This window comes from Oncorhynchus clarkii, chromosome 6, assembly GCF_045791955.1.
Source record: "Oncorhynchus clarkii lewisi isolate Uvic-CL-2024 chromosome 6, UVic_Ocla_1.0, whole genome shotgun sequence".
NCBI classification, from domain to species: Eukaryota; Metazoa; Chordata; class Actinopteri; order Salmoniformes; family Salmonidae; genus Oncorhynchus; species Oncorhynchus clarkii.
In genome coordinates, this window is record NC_092152.1 from 38,641,046 (window position 1) to 38,660,220 (window position 19,175).

Genomic DNA, 19,175 nt, shown 5'->3' on the forward strand with positions numbered 1-19,175 from the left:
TCATTTCTCTACCATAAGCTGCCTCCAACGTCGTTTTAGAGAATTTGGCAGTACGTCCAACCGGCCTAACAACCACGTGTAACCATACCAGCCCAGGACCTCGACATCCGGCCTCTTCACCTGCGGGATCGCCTGGGGGGGGGGGGGGGGGGTGAGGAGTATTTCTGTCTGTAATAAAGCCCTTTTGAGGCCGGGCCTGGCTGCCAAGTGGGTGGGCCTCCAAGGCTTACCCATGGCTCCACCCCTGCCCAGTCATATGTAATCCATAGACTAGGACCTAATTAATTTATTTAAATTGACTGATTTCCTCATTAACTCAGTAAAAATCTTTGAAATTGTTGCAAGTTGTTATATTTCTGTTAAAGTATAAATAAGGACAAACATTTCAATGCATAACAAATAATTGAATTATTGAGGGTAGATATGAACAGCATTACATATATATATCCTAATGTGTCTTTAACCTCTGGTTCATGAAGTTGTTTTCAAATGAACACAACAGAACTACATTTGGAATTACATGTATGCAATGTGAACAGTATCTGTAGGTGTGACCCCTGTAGGCTAATGCAACCAGCACTATGGAAGGGTGCAAACGCCAACATCCAATATTATGTACTTTTACTATACATCAGATGTAAAGAAAAAAGGACTGCGCATAGATGATCAACATGTAGTATGATGATGAAAGGGGAACAGCTCGAATTAACCCTAGAACATCGCAAAGCTTCAGTGATCAGCTAGAACATATATATTTATTTATTTATTATCATTTTCATCATATGGTCATGGGCAATTCCGTGGTAACAGAATGAGTCGGGGGACTTGGATTTTTCACTTTAAAATGTCAAAACAAAAACCAATGATTGCGTAGTTAAACAAACCATACAACTAGATGCACAAGGACTACTTTTAACAACTTCCACTGACAATCTTACAAAAACATTTATTTTGAAGAGCAGTGGCGGTGCAGAGTTCGATAACAGAAGGACAGTGTGTGCCGTTTGTGCACTCCTCCTGTTAAACTTTGCATCTGCACTGTTCTTCAAGTAAATGTGTTGTGAAATTGCCCTCGGACATCGTAGATGTTGTGTAGCTTGTGCACGCATACGATCGCATAAATTAAACATATAGATTTAAGCTTTCATATAGACAACTTAGCAAACCATTTCCTTTGCTTAAAACAGTTCAGTGGTCTAACCTTTAGACCCAAAGTCTTTCAAAACAAAGCAGAGAAATATATAGCAGCCTACTGAAGGCAAAAGGTTTTGAACATGCCAGCCACTCAACCATGCCCCTGGTCCAGACATCATTTGCTCATACTTCTCGTTTTCACATGGTGACAGAAAAGACTGAGGAAATTGCGTTAATGGTTGGTTATTATGCTGCGATTAATGGTCATCTGTGGCATTTGCAAACAAAGTGATAGAATGTCAGGTGTCAAGATTCTCTAGGAGAATCGGATAGAAAGGCATCCGACATGTGGTCAAACTGCTCTAAACTGTAATTCACAAATAAGCAAAGGTAAATATTCGGCCTGCATCTCTGCAATGTAAACCCACCTTAAAAGGTCTTCAACCCATGCTCGCTGGTCTCAGTAGAAGGTGCACCAGTTGCTGTTGTCACTAGGCATCAGGCCTCCGGATGCCCAGGCCTCCTAGGGTCAGCAGCATGCCCACAGCTGTGCCTGTGTGCAGAACCGGTCCACTCCAAAGCACCCCAGGAAGAAGGAATATAGCAGAGTGGTGATGAAATAGTGGCCAGCGTATCTGAAATCACAAGGGAGAGGTGTCAATAACATGAGGGAATGGCCAGATGAGCCCATTAAAAGTGATGTAAAGGTCTCCTAACTGGGCGCATTATTATGAACTTCCAATGTCATTCATATATTGGTTTGTAAATAATTCTCTCTAGTGGTGAAGCTACACCACATGACCAAAAGTATGTGGGCACCTGCTCGTCAAACATCTCATTCCAAAATCATGTGAATTAATATGGAGATGGTCCCCCATTTGCTGATCTGGGAAGGCTTTCCACTAGATGTTGGAACATTGCAGCAGGGACTTGCTTCCATTCAGCCACAAGAGCTTTAGTGATGTTGGGCAATTATGCCTGGCTCGCAGTCGACGTTCCAATTCATCCCAAAGGTGGTCAATGGAGTTGAGGTCAGGGCTCTGTGCAGGCCAGTCAAGTTCTTCCACACCGATCAACAAACCATTTCTGTATGGACCTCACTTAGTGCACAGGGCTCATGCTGAAACAGCATGACCCCCAAACTGTTGCCACAAAGTTGGAAGCACAGAATCATCCAGAATGTCATTGTATGCTGTAGCATTAAGATTTCCCAGATTTGTCCGTCAGACTGCCAGATGGTGTAGCGTGATTCATCACTCCAGAGAACGCGTTTCAACTGCTCCAGAGTTCAATGGCAGCGAGCTTTACACCACTCCAGCTGACGTTTGACATTGTGCATGGCGTTCTTAGGCTTGTGTGCGGCTGCTCAGCCATGGAAACCTATTCCATGAAGCTCCCGACGAACAATTATTGTGCCGACGTTGCTTCCAGAGGCAGTTTGGAACTCGTTAGTGAGCGTTGCAACCGAGGACAGATGATTTTTACGCAATGCACACTTCAGTGGTCCCGTTCTGTGAGATTGTGTGGCCTACCACTTTGCGGCTGAGCCGTTGTTGCTCCTAGATGTTTCCACTTCACAATTACAGTTGACCGGGGCAGTTATAGCAGGGCAGAAATTTGGCAAACTGACTTGTTGGAAAGGTGGCATCCTATGACGGTCATGTGTCTGAAGGTAGAATTGCGCCCATCCGGAGAGCAAATCAAGTGCGCCTATAGGCATACCGCTGGCCAACCAGACAGCTCAGATCACCACGTCTGCACAGATTTCTCGAGCCATAGACTGTAAAAAGAAACCTCAAAACGCACAGCAAAGTTGATACTGTGAGATTTCAAAACCATGACTAGAGAGAGACTCAACGAATATACAGCAAAGAGCTGCTGTTTTTGTGAGTACGTTCATGTTTAAAAAGTTGTTTTTCAGCACTGTCAAAACTTACAAAAACACTTATAAGCCATAAAGTGTACGTTCGCCTACTTCCACTCACACGACAACCAGCACTGCAGCTGCAATGAATGAGCAGAGTAAAGTGTTCTGATTAGCTTTCTTATTATTTGCAGCTTGTGTCTTTTTGAATATGGATGAATACTTCACTTTCTCTGGTCATAGGATTAACAACAGGAATTGGTGCATGAGGTAGAAATAATGCAGTGCGACATGAGTTTCGCCGTCATCCAGAAGACTGTCTCCCCTTTTCTCAGCAGAGGGAGAGTGGAGGGACGGTGAGTCAGGTGAGAGGCAACCTCACCACTGCTCTAGGGCTAGGAGATATGGAATTAATTATAATGTATGGTTTTGAGCGATATTCCAAATGCCTGTCTCGCAAGGTTATTGTTTTTCGTTTTTATGAGTGTTTGTTCTCATGTTGTATTTTTTGGTCTCATCTCCTTCGCTCCTCTGTGCTGTGTGGAACTCTCATTTACCACAGAGATGTATATAATGAAGAGATGCACGTCTCGGCCCTAACAATGGGAGCCGTTGTCCCAAAGGCGGGAAGGCAGGCGACAAGCTCAGGTCCAAAATAAGCCCATAGAAACGCATTGGATTTATTTTGGACAGATTTTAGCGAGAGTGAAACCTCTATGGCTTACACACACCAACCCATCAACCTGTCTCTCACACCAACCAAGTTGAGAGATCACGTCTTCCTCTCTGACAAGCGGTTTCAACTCATTATTTGCATTTGAGGTTTGGTCCAACAAAATTGGTCATATGGACACCGAAACACATTGAGACATTATTTTACTGTGATAACTTTTCTAACAATTTTTTATGTCTCAACTCCTCAAATTGCATGCAGAGCAGACACTACTAAAACAAGAGTATCAATGAACATTGATTCTGGGAAATGAATGCTCAGTTTGTCCTTGGGGTACCACATACCACTAGCAGCATTTCAGCCAAAGACTGTTATACTAGCTATCTAGTCTTTTATAAATGTGCAATAAGCATAAAACAATTATTTTAGGAGTTGGCAACTCCTTCTCATTCTGAGAAATAAGGTAGGCCACTTGATTTCAACATCTGAACAAAGTGGACATGCTAACATGCTTTTCAAACAGAAGTGATGTGTGTTCATAACATTTCAACTGTTCAACCTTGTTAGCTAGCAATTATACAACAGGTGGTTCTAATCCTGAATGCTGATTAGTTAAAACCGCATTCCAGCCAGTATCTATTCCACAAGTTACCACTGGCTAAGTCTATGTCGTTAAAATGCCTATTTACTCTGTACCATCTGACTGCGCAATCCACTGTCATCAGCCCAGCCAGGCAATTTATGGACTTGAGCTCCACTATAAAAAGCATCTAGACATTATCTCACATTTCTTTTAGACTAACATTTAGTTTTCAATAGCAGAGATTTGATTTGTATAAACCCTACTGTCTGTCTCTCCAACATTTGCAACATTGTTTCATTATTAAAATTCAATCTCCAGCTGTCCCATAGTAATCAACGTTTCTCAGCCAGTCTAAATCATGAATCACCTGGCATTTTTATGGATACATACAAAGAAATGTCAATTAAAAAAAGGTCAAACAAAACAAAGTGCAGCAAGTTTGCAGTCTTTCCAGCTTCCGTTTGAAGTTATCTTTTTAGCTGTGTTGTTGTCTAGCTCCTCTGAACAACAGTGTCCTGATGAGTGAGCACATTTTCTATGCCAGGGTGAAATTGTGCCTCATTAGCTCATGCTTATGGATGCATCCAATTAAAATGTCACTAGGAAACAGCTTAAACAAATGCAGCTACTGTTGTTATTCTGGCTGCACTGTTTGACGTGACTAAGTTAGCCATAGTTGGCTAGCTAGTAAGCAAGCGATAAGAACGTTTCCAGCCTGTATGGCAATGGAACATTTACAACGAACAAATGGGTTGCGTCTCTGGCAACCGAACCTTCCATTATATCTTGTGGAAGGATGAAATAGTATGAATAAATTCATAGAAACAACTTCAATGAAAATAGGTCAATTATTATTTGGGGCGGCAGGTAGCCTAGTGGTTAGAACGTTGGGCCAGGAACCGAAAGGTTGCTAGATCGAATCCCCGAGCTGACAATGTAAAAATCTGTTGTTCTGCCCCTGAACAAGGCAGTTAACCCACTGTTCCCCAGTAGGCGGTTCTTAACTGACTTGCCTAGTTAAATAAAGGTTCAATTAAAAAAAATGTTGGTAGCACGTTGTATAAAAGTGATAATGCCCGGGAAGCCGGTGTTTGGAGGATATATATTGGCATGGTTTGCTGCCCCGTGCCAATATAAGCTACAACACCGACATCTCAGGCATTATCACGTCAATAGATCCAAGTTGGCTAAAATGTAAATATAAAGATTAACCACTAACTAATGCTTGTAACTAATACAAGGGCTTGAGAGATTGTTGATGAGAACTTAATTTAACTGCCTGCTACAAGAATTTAGTCTTCATTAGTGTATGTGCGTTACGCATGGTTCTATTTAAATTTGTAACAAAAAAATTATATTTTCCATACAGACTTGAAAGACTGATTGTTGCAAAAAAATAAAAAGCATGTTAAACTATTTTGATACAATTTAAATATTAGTGGGTCTTATGGTTGTGGAAGGCTTAGATTTAGCCTAAGTATAACTGAATTCATTAGATTATTGCTGACTGTTAAAATGCAGTGTATTTGACCTTTAAAATGTACAGCAAAACGTATTTAGAGAGAAGAAAAAGCGATATCGTGAATCGCCCATCCCTACACTGCTCCCTCCACCTCATACTGACCATCAGACCAGTAAACAAAATATGCAGTACCAGTCAAAAGTTTGGACACACCTACTCATTCAAGAGTTTTTCCTTGTTTACTATTTTCTACATTGTAGAATAATAGTGAAGACATCAAAACTATTAAATAACACATATGGAATCATGTAGTAACCTCAAAAGTGTTATATCAAAATATATTTTATATTTGAGATTCTTCAAAGTAGCTACCCTTTGCCTTGATGGCAGCTTTGCACTCAACCAGCTTCATTTGGAATGCTTTTTCAACAGTCTTGAAGGCGTTCCCACATATGCGGAGCACTTGTTGGCTGCTTTTCTTTCACTCTGCAGTCCAACTCATCCCAAACCATCTCAATTGGGTTGAGTTCGGTTGATTGTGGAGGCCAATTCATCTGATGCAGCACTCCATCACTCTCCTTGGTAAAATAGCTCTTACACAGCCTGGAGGTGTGTTGGGTCATTATCCTGTTGAAAAACAAATGATAGTATCACTAAGCGCAAACCAGATGGGATGGCGTATTGTTGCAGAATGCTGTGGTAGCCAAGCTGGTTAAGTGTGCCTTGAATTCTAAATAAATCAGTGTTACCAGCAATGCTTCGCGGTGAGAACCACACATGCAGAGATCATCCGTTCACCTTATCCACGTCTCACAAAGACACAACGGTTGGAACCAAAAATCTCAAATTTGAACTCATCAGAACAAAGGACAGATTTTCACCGGTCTAATGTCCATTGATTGTGTTTCTGGGCCCAAGCAAGTCTCTTCTTATTGGTGTCCTTAAGTAGTGGTTTCTTCGCAGCAATTCGACCATGAAGGCCTGATTCACCCCGTCTCCTATGAACAGTTGATGTTGAGATGTTTCTGTTACTTGAACTCTGAAGCATTTAGCAGATGTGCAAACTGGTGAGGGCCCAAAAAGGTGACATCTTTTTTTGTTGTTGCACATGCAAAAACAATCCCTGCTAGGGGGAAATGCAGGTTAACTAATTAAACAACAAAGAATATGATCTATATGACCAGTCTCCGTGTGTAAAATACAATTTAAAAAAGTGGTTAATGTGAACACAGCTAAAAAGAAAATGTCAGGAAAGCAATCCAATGTTATTTGTTGCCTAGACTTTACTGCAAATGACACTCAAGTCTTGAGCAAAAACGATACACACATAGAACGCTTGTGACCACACACAATCTAAATATTGCACTTGGGGGAAAAAACATCTTAAAGTGGAAATAGAATTAAACAAAACAAGCATTCTATTTTTGCTGTATTATAGTGGCCACTATAGTAGACATCGATCAAGTGCACAAGCCTACATGTGTGCAAAAATAATTCACTGAATACAATTTCTTTTTTTTTATTCCCCCTCACTCACACACGTTACTGTCAAATTCAACACAACAAAATCTATATATTTGGACTACACTGCACGTTATTACATTGTATACGTTTTGCCTGTGAACATCTGTTCTGCAATGTGCCAACAGGCACGAGACCCTTTGTTGGCATAATTGATCTCATTCACTATACCTGGCATATCCCTTTTTATCCACTGTATTGAAAAAGTGAGAAATAGGGAAAGTGTGTAGTGATCATTTCACCCCTATAGTGCCATCCAGCTTAAACTAGGCCAAGCTCCAGCTACACTTGATCCCTGAATCCACATGTTTATTAACAAGCAACGCCTCATTTTCACCTAATTCTCTCATTCTGAAAATTAACCACATACTGTAGAGGGAAAACATTAGTATGTTAGCTAGTTGACATTACACACATATTGCCAGGGTCCAGTAAGCAACTAACATAACTTGAGAAACGGCAAGGAGTCGTATACCAGTTAATACTATAGCGAATTGGTTAGGTTACTAACGTTAGATCATCTGATGTTGTAACGTTAGCTAGCTGTCTGACTTTATTAGCCAGCTAATTTTCACACAATAAACTAAATTATTTGATCAGCTAAATTGGCTAATGTTGCTCAACATTTCTCTGGCTAGCTAACAGAGAATTCGATCCACCTAGCAAGATACTTTACAAAGCTAACAATTCTTGTTCCAACACACTTGCTCCATCACCTCAAACTTTCCAAACGCCAGCCCGTTTTTCGGTTACAGCTCATGAAGTACGGTTCATCACCTTCTCACCCCTGTTTCCGTGGTCAGGCTTCTCACCTACCTCTTTGTTATCGTTCTGGGGACGCGCTGCTGTAACTGGCAACCTGCCTGCCCACTCTCCGCTGCCTTTCCAGAGCGCATGCTGATGCTGTAACTAGCAAGTTGGTTGTCTCTTCAGATACAGCCAATATTGCCACAAACGCGCATCACTTTTGTTCGCTGACAGCCAGGAGTGATCGATCCACTTTCTTATTGGATTTACACGAATCACGTAGGTTATCAATTTTGGATTCAATTTATTTGGGCTGCAATTTCTGAGGCTGGTAACTAATGAACTTATCCTCTGCAGCAGAGGTAACTCTGGGTCTTCCTTCCCTGTGGCGGTCCTCAAGAGAGCCAGTTTCATCATAGCGCTTGATGGTTTTTGCGACTGCACTTGAAGAATCTTTCAAAGTTATTGGCATTTTCCAGATTGACTGACCTTCCTTCATGTCTTAAAGTAATGGACTGTCATTTCTCTTTGCTTATTTGAACTGTTCTTGCCATAATATGGACTTGGTATTTTACCAAATAGGGCTCTCTTCTGTATACCACCCCTACCTTGTCACAACACAACTAATTGGCTGAAACGCATTAAGGAGGAAAGAAATTCCACAAATTAAGGCACACCTGTTAATTGGAAAGCATTCCAGGTGCCTACCTCATGAAGCTGGTTCAGAGAATGCCAAGAGTGTGCAAAGTTGTCATCAAGGCAAAGGGTGGCTACTTTGAAGAATCTCAAATATATTTTGATTTGTTAAAGACTTTTTGGTTACTACATGATTGTTATGATGTTATTTCATAGTTGTGATGTCTTCTTCACAATGTAGAAAATAGTATAAAAATAAAGAAAAACCCTTGAATAAGTAGGCGTCTAAACTTCTGACTTGTACTGTATATTATGTTCACTCAGCTGGGCCTCACAAGTAATACAACAGACACTTCAGGCGCCGACAGAGATGGCCGCCTCGCTTCACGTTCTTAGGAAACTGTAGTATTTTGTTTTTTATGTATTATTTCTTACACTGTTAACCCAGGAAATCTTAAGTCTCATTACACACAGCCGGGAGGAACTATTGGATATAAGAGTAACGTCAACTTACCAACATTACGACCAGGAATACGACCTTCCTGAAGCAGATCCTCTGTTTGATCCACCACCCAAGACAATGGATCGGAACCCAGCAGGAGACCAAAAACAACGGCGCCGCAGAAGGGGCAGACGGAGCGGTTTTCTGGTCAGGCTCCATAGACGGGCACGTCGCCCACCGCTCCCGAGTATACTACCAGCCAACGTCTCTTGACAACAAGGTAGACAAAATCCGAGCAAGGGTTGCCTTCCAGAGAGACATCAGAGATTGTAACATTCTCTGTTTCAAGGAAACATGGCTCACTCGGGATAAGTTATCGGAGTCGGTACAGCCACCTGGTTTCTTCATGCATCGCACCGACAGAAACAAACATCTCTCTGGTAAGAAGAAGGTCGAGGGTGTATGCCTTATGATTAACGAATCGAACAACATTGATTAGCGTCGAACAACATTGATGTATACGCTAATTCGGGGAGCGAGTTTATTAGCAACTGCATCGGTGACAGTCCAACCAGAAACCGTGGATTGGTGGCAGCATTCGCGCAAAACTGAAAGAGCGAAACACTGCTTTTAATCAGGGCAAGGCAACCGGAAACATGACCAAATACAAACAGTGTAGCTATTCCCTCCACAAGGCAATCAAACAAGCTAAGCGTCAGTATAGAGACAAAGTAGAGTTGCAATTCGACGGCTCAGAGGAATGTGGCAGGGTCTACAGTCAATCACAGACTACAAAAAGAAAACCAGCCCCATCGCAGACCCCGATGTCCTGCTCCCAGAGCAAACTAAACAACCTTTTCGCTCGCTTTGAGGACAATACAGTGCCAGCGATACGGCCCTCTACCAAAACCTGCAGACTCTCCTTCAACGCAGCCAATGTGAGTAAAACATTTAAACGTGTTAACCCTCGCAAGGCTGCCGGCCCAGACAGCATCCCTAGCCGCGTCAGAGCATGTGCAGACCAGCTGGCTGGTGTGTTTACGGACATATTCAATCAATCCCTATCCCAGTCTGCTGTTCCCACATGCTTCAAGAGGGCCACCATTGTTCCTGTTCCCAAGAAAGCTGAGGTAACGGAGCTAAACGACTATCGCCCCGCAGCACTCACTTCCGTCATCATGAAGTGCTTTGAGAGACTAGTCAAGGATCATATCATCTCCACCCTACCTGACACCCTAGACCCACTCCAATTTGCTTACCGCCCCAAAAAGGTCCACAGACGACGCAATCGCAACCACACTGCACACTGCCCTAACCCATCTGGACAAGAGGAATACCTATGTGAGAATGCTGTTCATTGACTACAGCTCAGCATTTAAAACCATAGTACCCTCCAAACTCGTCATTAAGCTCGAGACCCTGGATCTCAACCCCACCCTGTGCAACTGGGTCCTGGACTTTGACAGGCCGCACCCAGGTGGTGAGGGTAGGAAACAACATCTCCACCCCACTGCCCCTCAACACTGGGGCCCCACAAGGGTGCGTTCTCAGCCCTTTCCTGTACTCCCTGTTCACCCATGACTGCGTGGCCATGCACACCTCCAACTCAATCATCAAGTTTGCAGACAACACTACAGTGGTACGCTTGATTACCAAGAGACGGCCTACAGGGAGGAGGTGAGGGCCCTCGGAGTGTGGTGTCAGGAAAACAACCTAACACTCAACGTCAACAAAACAAGAAGATGAGGACTTCAGGAAACAGCAGAGGGAGCACCCCCCTATCCACATCGACGGGACAGTAATGGAGAAGGTGGAAAGTTAAGTTCCTCGGCATACACATCACGGACAAACTGAAATGATCCACCCACACAGACAGTGTGGTGAAGAAGGCGCAACAGCGTCTCTTTAACCTCAGGAGGCTGAAGAAATGTGGCTTGTCACCAAAAACAAACTTTTACAGATGCACAATCGAGAGCATCCTGTCGGGCTGTATCACCGACTGGTACAGAAACTGCTCTGCCCACAACCGCAAGGCTCTCCAGAGGGTAGTTAGGTCTGCACAACGCATCACCGGGGGCAAACTACCTGCCCTCCAAGACACCTACACCACCCGATGTCACAGGAAGGCCAAAAAGATCATCAAGGACAACAACCACCCGAGCCACTGCCTGTTCACCCCGCTATCATCCACAAGGCGAGATCAGTACAGGTGCATCAAAGCATCAAAACAGCTTCTATCTCAAGGCCATCAGACTGTTAAACAGACATTACTAACATTGAGTGGCTGCTGCCAACATACGGACTCAAATAACAAAAAATTGGATGTAATAAATGTATTACTAGTCACTTTAAACAATGCCACTTTATATAATGTTTACATACCCTACATTACTCATCTCACATGTATATACTGAACTCTATACCATCAACTGCATCTTGCCTATGCCGTTTGGCCATCGCTCATGCATTTATATGTACATATTCCTATTCATTCCTTATACACACACACACAAGTGTAAGGTAGTTGTTGTGAAATTGTTAGATTACTTGTTAGATATTACTGCATGGTCGGAACTAGAAGCACAAGCATTTCGCTACACTCGCATTAACATCTGCTAACCATGTGTATGTGACCAACATTTTATTTGAAATGATCTATGACCAGTGTGATTCTAGCCCTAAAAAAAAAAAATCTATACAATTTCTAAATAGTCTAAGAACAAAATTGTCCGGACAATTCAAGCATAGATAATATGCAGAGATAATTTATTGGGCTTATAGCCTACTGCACAAACCTCATTACTACAGAAATGATTTTAATTGGTTAATGTTGCATAGGCTTACAAAAATAATGTAAAAATCTGAGCAGTAGATCAGTTTGCCTTTTGACTCAAAGTGATCTTGAGAAAGAAGTTTGGTGACCATTGGTTTGGATCATTTTCATGCTTATCAAACCATTCAGTGACCACATCCTCTCCTAATAAGGGACTAATTCAGAACTGGGACACCAGGTGAGTGCAATTAACTACCAGGTAGACACCAAAAAATATACAGTTGAAGTCAGAAGTTTACACACTTAGGTTGGAGTCATTAAAACTCGTTTTTCAACAACTCCACAAATTACTTGTTAACAAACTATAGGTTTTGGCAAGTCGGTTAGGACATCTACTTTGTGCATGACATTAATTTTTCCAACAATTGTTTACAGATTATTTCCCTTATAATTCGCTGTATCACAATACCAGTGGGTCAGAAGTTTACATACACTAAGTTGACTGTGCCTTTACATAGATAGGAAAATTCAAGAAAATTATGTCATGGCTTTAGAAGCTTCTGATAGGATAATTGACATCATTTGAGTCAATTGGAGGTGTACCTGTGGATGTATTTCAAGGCTTACCTTCAAACTCAGTACCTCTTTGCTTGACATCATTGGACAATCAACAACAAACAAAATCAGCCAAGACCTCAGAAAAAAAAATTGTAGTCTGGTTCATCTTTGGGAGCAATTTCCAAACGCCTGAAGGTACCACGTTCAGCTGTACGAACAATGGTACACAAGTATAAACACCATGGGACCACGCAGCCATCATACCGCTCAGGAAGGAGATGCGTTCTGTCTCCTAAAGGTGAATGTACTTTGGTGCAAATAAATCCCAGAACAACAGTAAAGGACCTTGTAAAGATGCTGGAGGAAACAGGTACAAAAGTATCTATATCCACAGTAAAACGAGTCCTATATTGACATAACCTGAAAGGCCGCACAGCAAGGAAGAAGCCACTGCTCCAAAACCGCCATAAAAAAGCCAGACTACGGTTTGCAACTGTACATGGGGACAAAGATCGTACTTTTTGGAGAAATATTGTCTGATGAAACAAAAATAGAACTGTTGGCCATAATGCCGTCGTTATGTTTGGAGGAAAAATGGGGAGGCTTCCAAGCCGAAGAACACCATCTCAACCGTAAAGCACAGGGGTGGCAGCATCATGTTGTGGGGTTGCTTTGCTGCAAAAGGGACATGTGCACTTCACAAAATCATGAGGGAGGAAAATTGTGTGGATATATTGAAGCAACATCAAGACATCAGTCAGGAAGTTAAAGCTTGGTTGCAAATGGGTCTTCCAAATGGACAATGATCCCAAGCATACTTCCAAAGTTGTTGCAAAATGGCTTAAGGACAACAAAGTCAAGGTATTGGAGTGGCCCTGACCTAAATCCTATGGAACATTTGTGGGCAGAACTGAAAAAGTGTTTGCGAGCAAGGAGGCCTACAAACCAGACTCAGTTACTCCAAGACTGTCAGGAGGAATGGGCCAAAATTCAACCAACTTATTGTGGGAAGCTTGTGGAAGGCTACCTGAAACGTTAGACCCAAGTTAAACTATTTAAAGGCAATGCTACCAAACACTGAGTGTGTGTAAACTTCTGACCCACTGGGAATGCGATGAAAGAAATACAAGCTGAAATAAATCACTCTATTATTCTGACATTTCACATTCTTAAAATAAAGTGGGGATCCTAACTGGCCTAAGACAAGGAATTTTTACTAGGATTAAATATCAGGAATTGTGAAAAACTGAGTTTAAATGTATTTGGCTAAGTTGTATGTAAACTTCCGACTTCAACTGTAAGTGTTTCGGCCCTCATGAACCAGAATTGAACAGCTCTGATACATAGCATTGACCTCCAAGCAGGTATTTCAAATCTGTTGAATGATGAAGTCAGGCAGGTGTCTCAGTAGCGTAAACTGGAAATGACTATCATCATGTAACAACAAACAATGACTGATGAGCTTGTCAGAAACTGCAGTCAAGTACAGCAGCTAGATTCTCCCTTACTTGATGCACGGCTCATTCCCTCTCAGGAACTCCCTGGGTCCAGCACACTCAATGTCGTGCAGATGACTGGTGTGTGATTCACATCTTTGTGTACCTGCACTCCAAACTAAACAAAGGTGGTGATTTAGTTGAATAACATGAAATCACACAATGTTCACACACAGAAATTGACGGAATACCAAAAATCTAAACAATGTTCAACCGTGCCAGTTTGCCCATCTGTTTTTGATTGACTAGTCATTGTACTAGCAGAATAAAAAGCCACACACAGATTGAGTGAGAGCGAGAGGGCCTATCCACTACGGTTTGTCATACCTTCCAACAACCATGTCCCATCTCCAGAATGGCAGTGGAGTTCTGTGCATGGTCCACTGGATCTTGACAGGGTATGAACTCCTCAAGTCTTCACATGCCGACAGAAAAGGGAAAAATTAAAATGTGTATTCTGTCTATTTTTGTGTACCACATTAGAAAACGGGCTGGGCAAACAGGGCGCTAAGACACTCAAAAAAAAGCAAGAGGTGACAGACCAACTTAGAGAGCAGTCTCAAAGCAATTTGTTGTGGCACTGAACAAAAATATATAATCAACAATTTCAAAGATTTTACGGAGCTACAGTTCATATAACGAAATCAGTCAATTAAAATAAATTCATTAGACCCTAATCTAGGCATTTCACATGACTGGTAATACAGATATGCATCTGTTGGTCACAGATACCTTAAAACATTTTTTTTTAAAGGGCGTGGATCAGAAAACGAGTCAGTATCTGGTGTGACCACCATTTGCCTCATGCAGCGTGACACATCTCCTTCATATAGGGTTGTTCAGGCTGTTGATTGTGGAATATTGTCCCACTCCTCGTCAATGGCTGTGCAAAGTTCCTAGATATTGGTTGGAACTGGAACATGCTGTCGTATACGTAGATCCTGAGCATCCCAAATAAGCTCAATGGGTGACATGTCTGGGAGTATGCAGGCCATGGAAGAACTAGGATAAGGAATTGCATACAGAACCTTGCAACATGGGGCTGTGCGTTACCCTGCTGAAACATGAGGTGATAGTGGTGGATGAATGGCACGATCTTGTCAAGCTTTCTCTGTGCATTCAAATTGCCATTGATAAAATGCAATTGTGTTAGTAGCTTATGCCTACCCATAACCCCATCGCCACTATGGGGCACATCAGCAAGCTGCTAACCCACACACACTAGATACACGTGGACGGTTGGACCTTCTGCCAAATTCTCTAAAACTACTTTGGAGATGGCTTATGGTAGAAAAATTAACATTCAATTCTCTGGCAACAACTCTCGTGGATGTTGGTTATGGCGCCGAACTGCAGTCAGGTCAAGACCCTGGTGAGGACTACGAGCACGCTGATGACCTTCCCTGAGACACTTTCTTACAGTTTGTGCAGAACTTCTTCGGTTGTGCAAACCCAGTTTCATCAGCTGTCTGGGTGACTGGTCTCAGACGATTCCGCAGGTGAAGAAGCCGGATGTGGAGGTCATAGGCTGGCGTGGTTACACATGGTCTGCGGTTGTGAGGCCGGTTGGACGTACTGCCAAATTCTCTAAAACAACATTGGAGGCAGCTTATGGTAGAGAAATTAATATTCAATTCTCTGGCAACAGATCTGGTGGACATTCCTGCAGTCAGCATGCCAATTGCATACTCCCTCTAGCATTGTGTTATGTAACAAAATGGCACATTTTAGAGGGGCCTTTTATTGTCCCCAACACAAGGTGCATATGTGTAATGATCATACCATTCAATCAGCTTCTCGATATGCCACACCTGTCAGGAGGATGGATTATCTTGATAAAAGGAAAAATGCTCACTATCACAGATGTAAACAAATATGTGCACAACATTTGAGAGAAACAACACTTTTGTGCATATGGAACATTTCTGGGATCTTTTATTTCAGCTCATGAAACATGGGACCAACACTTTACGTGTTACGTTTATTTGTTTAGTGTATAAATGCAATACTTACAGATGGCTGCAGAAGACAACTGGCGACGGGGGCCTATATTCATATAGTTCCATATAACTCACGCATTCAACTGGTATGATATGATACGACGTGACGTTATCCTGTGGCTGCTCACTGAATGCAGCTGTTGCTCTCTCCGGATGTGTCTGGTGTATTCCTTACAAACATTGCAAAAGCAACACTGTTAGTAGCAGGATAACTTGACCGCAAAGAAGAATGTAGCTGACCGAAATCCTAGCCACCTTCTCAACTTTGGTTGAACTGCGGCTATTACTAGCTATAGCTTGCTTGTTGCGCCATTGGATTAGAGAAACGTCAGCAAGCAATGCCAATGGCTAACTAACCGTTAGCTAGCTGTGACGTTAGAACTAGCTAAGAACTGATCATATTTTATTGCTATCTACCAGTATCCTGCCAGATAGTTTGGTTAATATAGCTAGATTACATTGATTAATGTTGCATACAATCTTATTTCATAGTTTATTCAAAGATGAGTTATGTTATTTTATCCAGCTGGGAAGAAACTGGATGTGACGTCAACGAAAGCGCTGATTCTTCAAAATTTTCTGTGGATTTTATATCGCAGTTGGCAACCAACTTTAAAGTGTATTACCGCCACCAATTGGACTGGAGTGTGAACCAGAGACAGTGAAGGTCTAAAGCCCACCCAATAATCTCGTCTCCCAAAGGAAACGACATACATAATGAAATACTACATCCGCTGAAGATTTCCCCAGCAGGTTCACTTAATCCTGACTCTTCAACCCCATTACTCCTCAAATCTAATAACAATCGCTCCCTTTCTCTCACATATTTCTGGCACTGAAATAGAACATGTTTCACTCTCTCCATCTCCTCCTGACAATGATCACACCTCCCAGTCGGATGTTTCCCCACCAATTTCAATGTTATATTTAGCCTTGTGTGTTCCAGTCTCAGCCTTGTGACTATACTATCCTCCCTTCTCTCTCAGCGGGAGGACCTCCTTGCCCCCACCTTTTCCTGGATTGTGTGCAGGTGTCTTCCCTTTCTCTCCCTGTTCCACAACTCTTGGCACTTATTTTTAACCACTTTTATTATTAACCCCTCGGCTTCTGCTTTACTGATTGACAATTCCATCTCAACATCAGGATGTTTAAGAGCCTGTTTGACGATAATATCCACTTCCTCATTCCCCTCCACTCCCACGTGAGCTGGTACCCAGAGGAACATAACAAATACCCCATCTGTTTCACTCTATACAAGCACTGCAAAACATACAATACATCATGTCTGCCCTGAGACACATGAATTTAAGCTCATCAGTGCTGCACAGGAGTCAGAGCGGATGACTACCCTTTCTGGCCTCACCTCCTCCACCCACCCTGCAGCTAAACGTATGGTCAGCAACTCAATTGTGTAAATTATCAGTTGCTCTTTTTGTCACTGCCACCTTAAACTCAGGAACACTAAAATGTGTTCCTGTCCTCCCTGTTTTAGGGTCCTTAGATCCATAATTGAATATATTCAAGAAAGCATAGTATTGTGTTCTTAAATGTTCGCTTACAAATTAATCTACTCCTCTCAGGCAACCCTAGATCTATCACTGGCTGAGGGAGAATGTCATGGTTCCACCTGTCACCAGAGGGGGGCAGAGACCGTCCTAGAGACATTAACGACACTCAGGTGTGTCCTATTTACTAATTTTATTACTAATTATTTCCCTGTTAAAAGAGGTGTGTTTTTTTTTTTTTTTTGCTGAAGCTTAAAGTATGTGCTGTATGCGTATGTCTCCGGAGTGATTTTGAGACTTTGTGTTTGTATGGTTTGTCAGTGTTACTGTGATCCTTCTGTTACGGTTTCGCAGTGAAGTATTATGTTTATCCTTAACTATTGATTCCTCATCTCGTCTCTTCTCTGCACCTGGGTCCAACCTCACAAAGTCACAGAGAAACCCAGGTTGGATAGCAGGAATAACTACAGAAGGGCTAAACTCCCTCCCAAACAACCCCATCTCTCTCACCATGCAATTGCCTATCCACCCAAAGCTTGTATTAAGATTTTGTTAATATTCCCAGTACACTGTATGTGCACCTTTTTTTGTAGAATGTGTAGCCTTATGTCCTTGTAGATTTACCCAATATGTCATAGCTAGCTGTTGTCTCAACTTTAACGGCATCTCTCCCAACTCTACCTGCATTGTTCCACGACAGGGCTTTGGCCTGGATTACATTAGCTTTTTTTTTAAAGATGTCTGAGCTGCTGATCCATATGCTATACTTCTATAATCCATTGATTACCTTAACAGCACTATATATCTATATAAACTCAGCAAAAAAAGAAATGTTCTCCCACTGTCAACTGTGGGGTTTTTTTCAGCAAATTTAACATGTGTCAAATATTTGTATGAACATAAGATTCAACAGACATAAACTGAACAGGTAATTGAATAATGTGTCCCTGAACAAAGGGGGAGTCAAAATCAACAGTAACAGTCAGTATCTGGTGTGGCCACCAGCTGCATTAAGTACTGCAGTGCATGATTTGCCAGTTCTTGCAGAACTAAAGAAAATGTGCGCTTTCTGAAAATTATATATATAAACTCAGCAAAAAATGAAACATACCTTTGTCATGACCTTGTCTTTCAAACATAATTCGTAAAAATCCAAATAACTTCACAGATCTTCATTGTAAAGTGTTTATACACTGTTTCCCATGCTTTTTTCAATGAACCATAAACAGTTAATGAACCTGTGGAACCATCATTAAGACACTAACCGCTTACACACGGTAGGCAATTAAAGCCACAGTTATGAAAACTTAGGACACTAATTAGGTGTATGACTATGAAATGTCGGACTATGAAAAACACACAAAAAAAGATGCCCAGGGTCCCTGCTCATTTGCGTGAACGTGCCTTAGGCATGCTGCAAGGAGGCATGAAGACTGCAGATGTGGCCAGGGCAATAAATTGCAATGTCCGTACTGTGAGACACCTAAGACAGCGCTACAGGGAGACAAGATGAACAGCTGATCGTCCTTGCAGTAGCAGATCATGTGTAACAACACCTGCACAAGATCGGTACATCCAAACATCACACCTGCGGGACAGGTACAGGATGGCAACAACAACTGCCCGAGTTACACCAGGAACGCACAATCTCTCCATCAGTGCTCAGACTGTCTGCAATTGGCTGAGAGAGGCTGGACTGAGGGCTTGTAGGCCTGTTGTAAGGCAGGTCCTCACCAGCAACCACGTAGCCTATGGGCACAAACCCACCGTCACTGGACCAG

General features: G+C 42.2%; 1 protein-coding gene across 1 annotated transcript; it reads right to left on the reverse strand.

Annotated features, from left to right (window-relative positions):
* Window positions 1–408: 408 nt before the first annotated feature.
* Window positions 409–16,248, reverse strand: LOC139411106 (TM2 domain containing 2). The gene is given in 6 exon segments (XM_071156965.1): window positions 409–1,693; window positions 1,696–1,769; window positions 13,902–13,959; window positions 13,962–14,007; window positions 14,217–14,304; window positions 15,903–16,248. Coding segments are annotated over 6 exon segments (387 nt in total). The 5' UTR covers window positions 15,956–16,248; the 3' UTR covers window positions 409–1,625.
* Window positions 16,249–19,175: the final 2,927 nt, after the last annotated feature.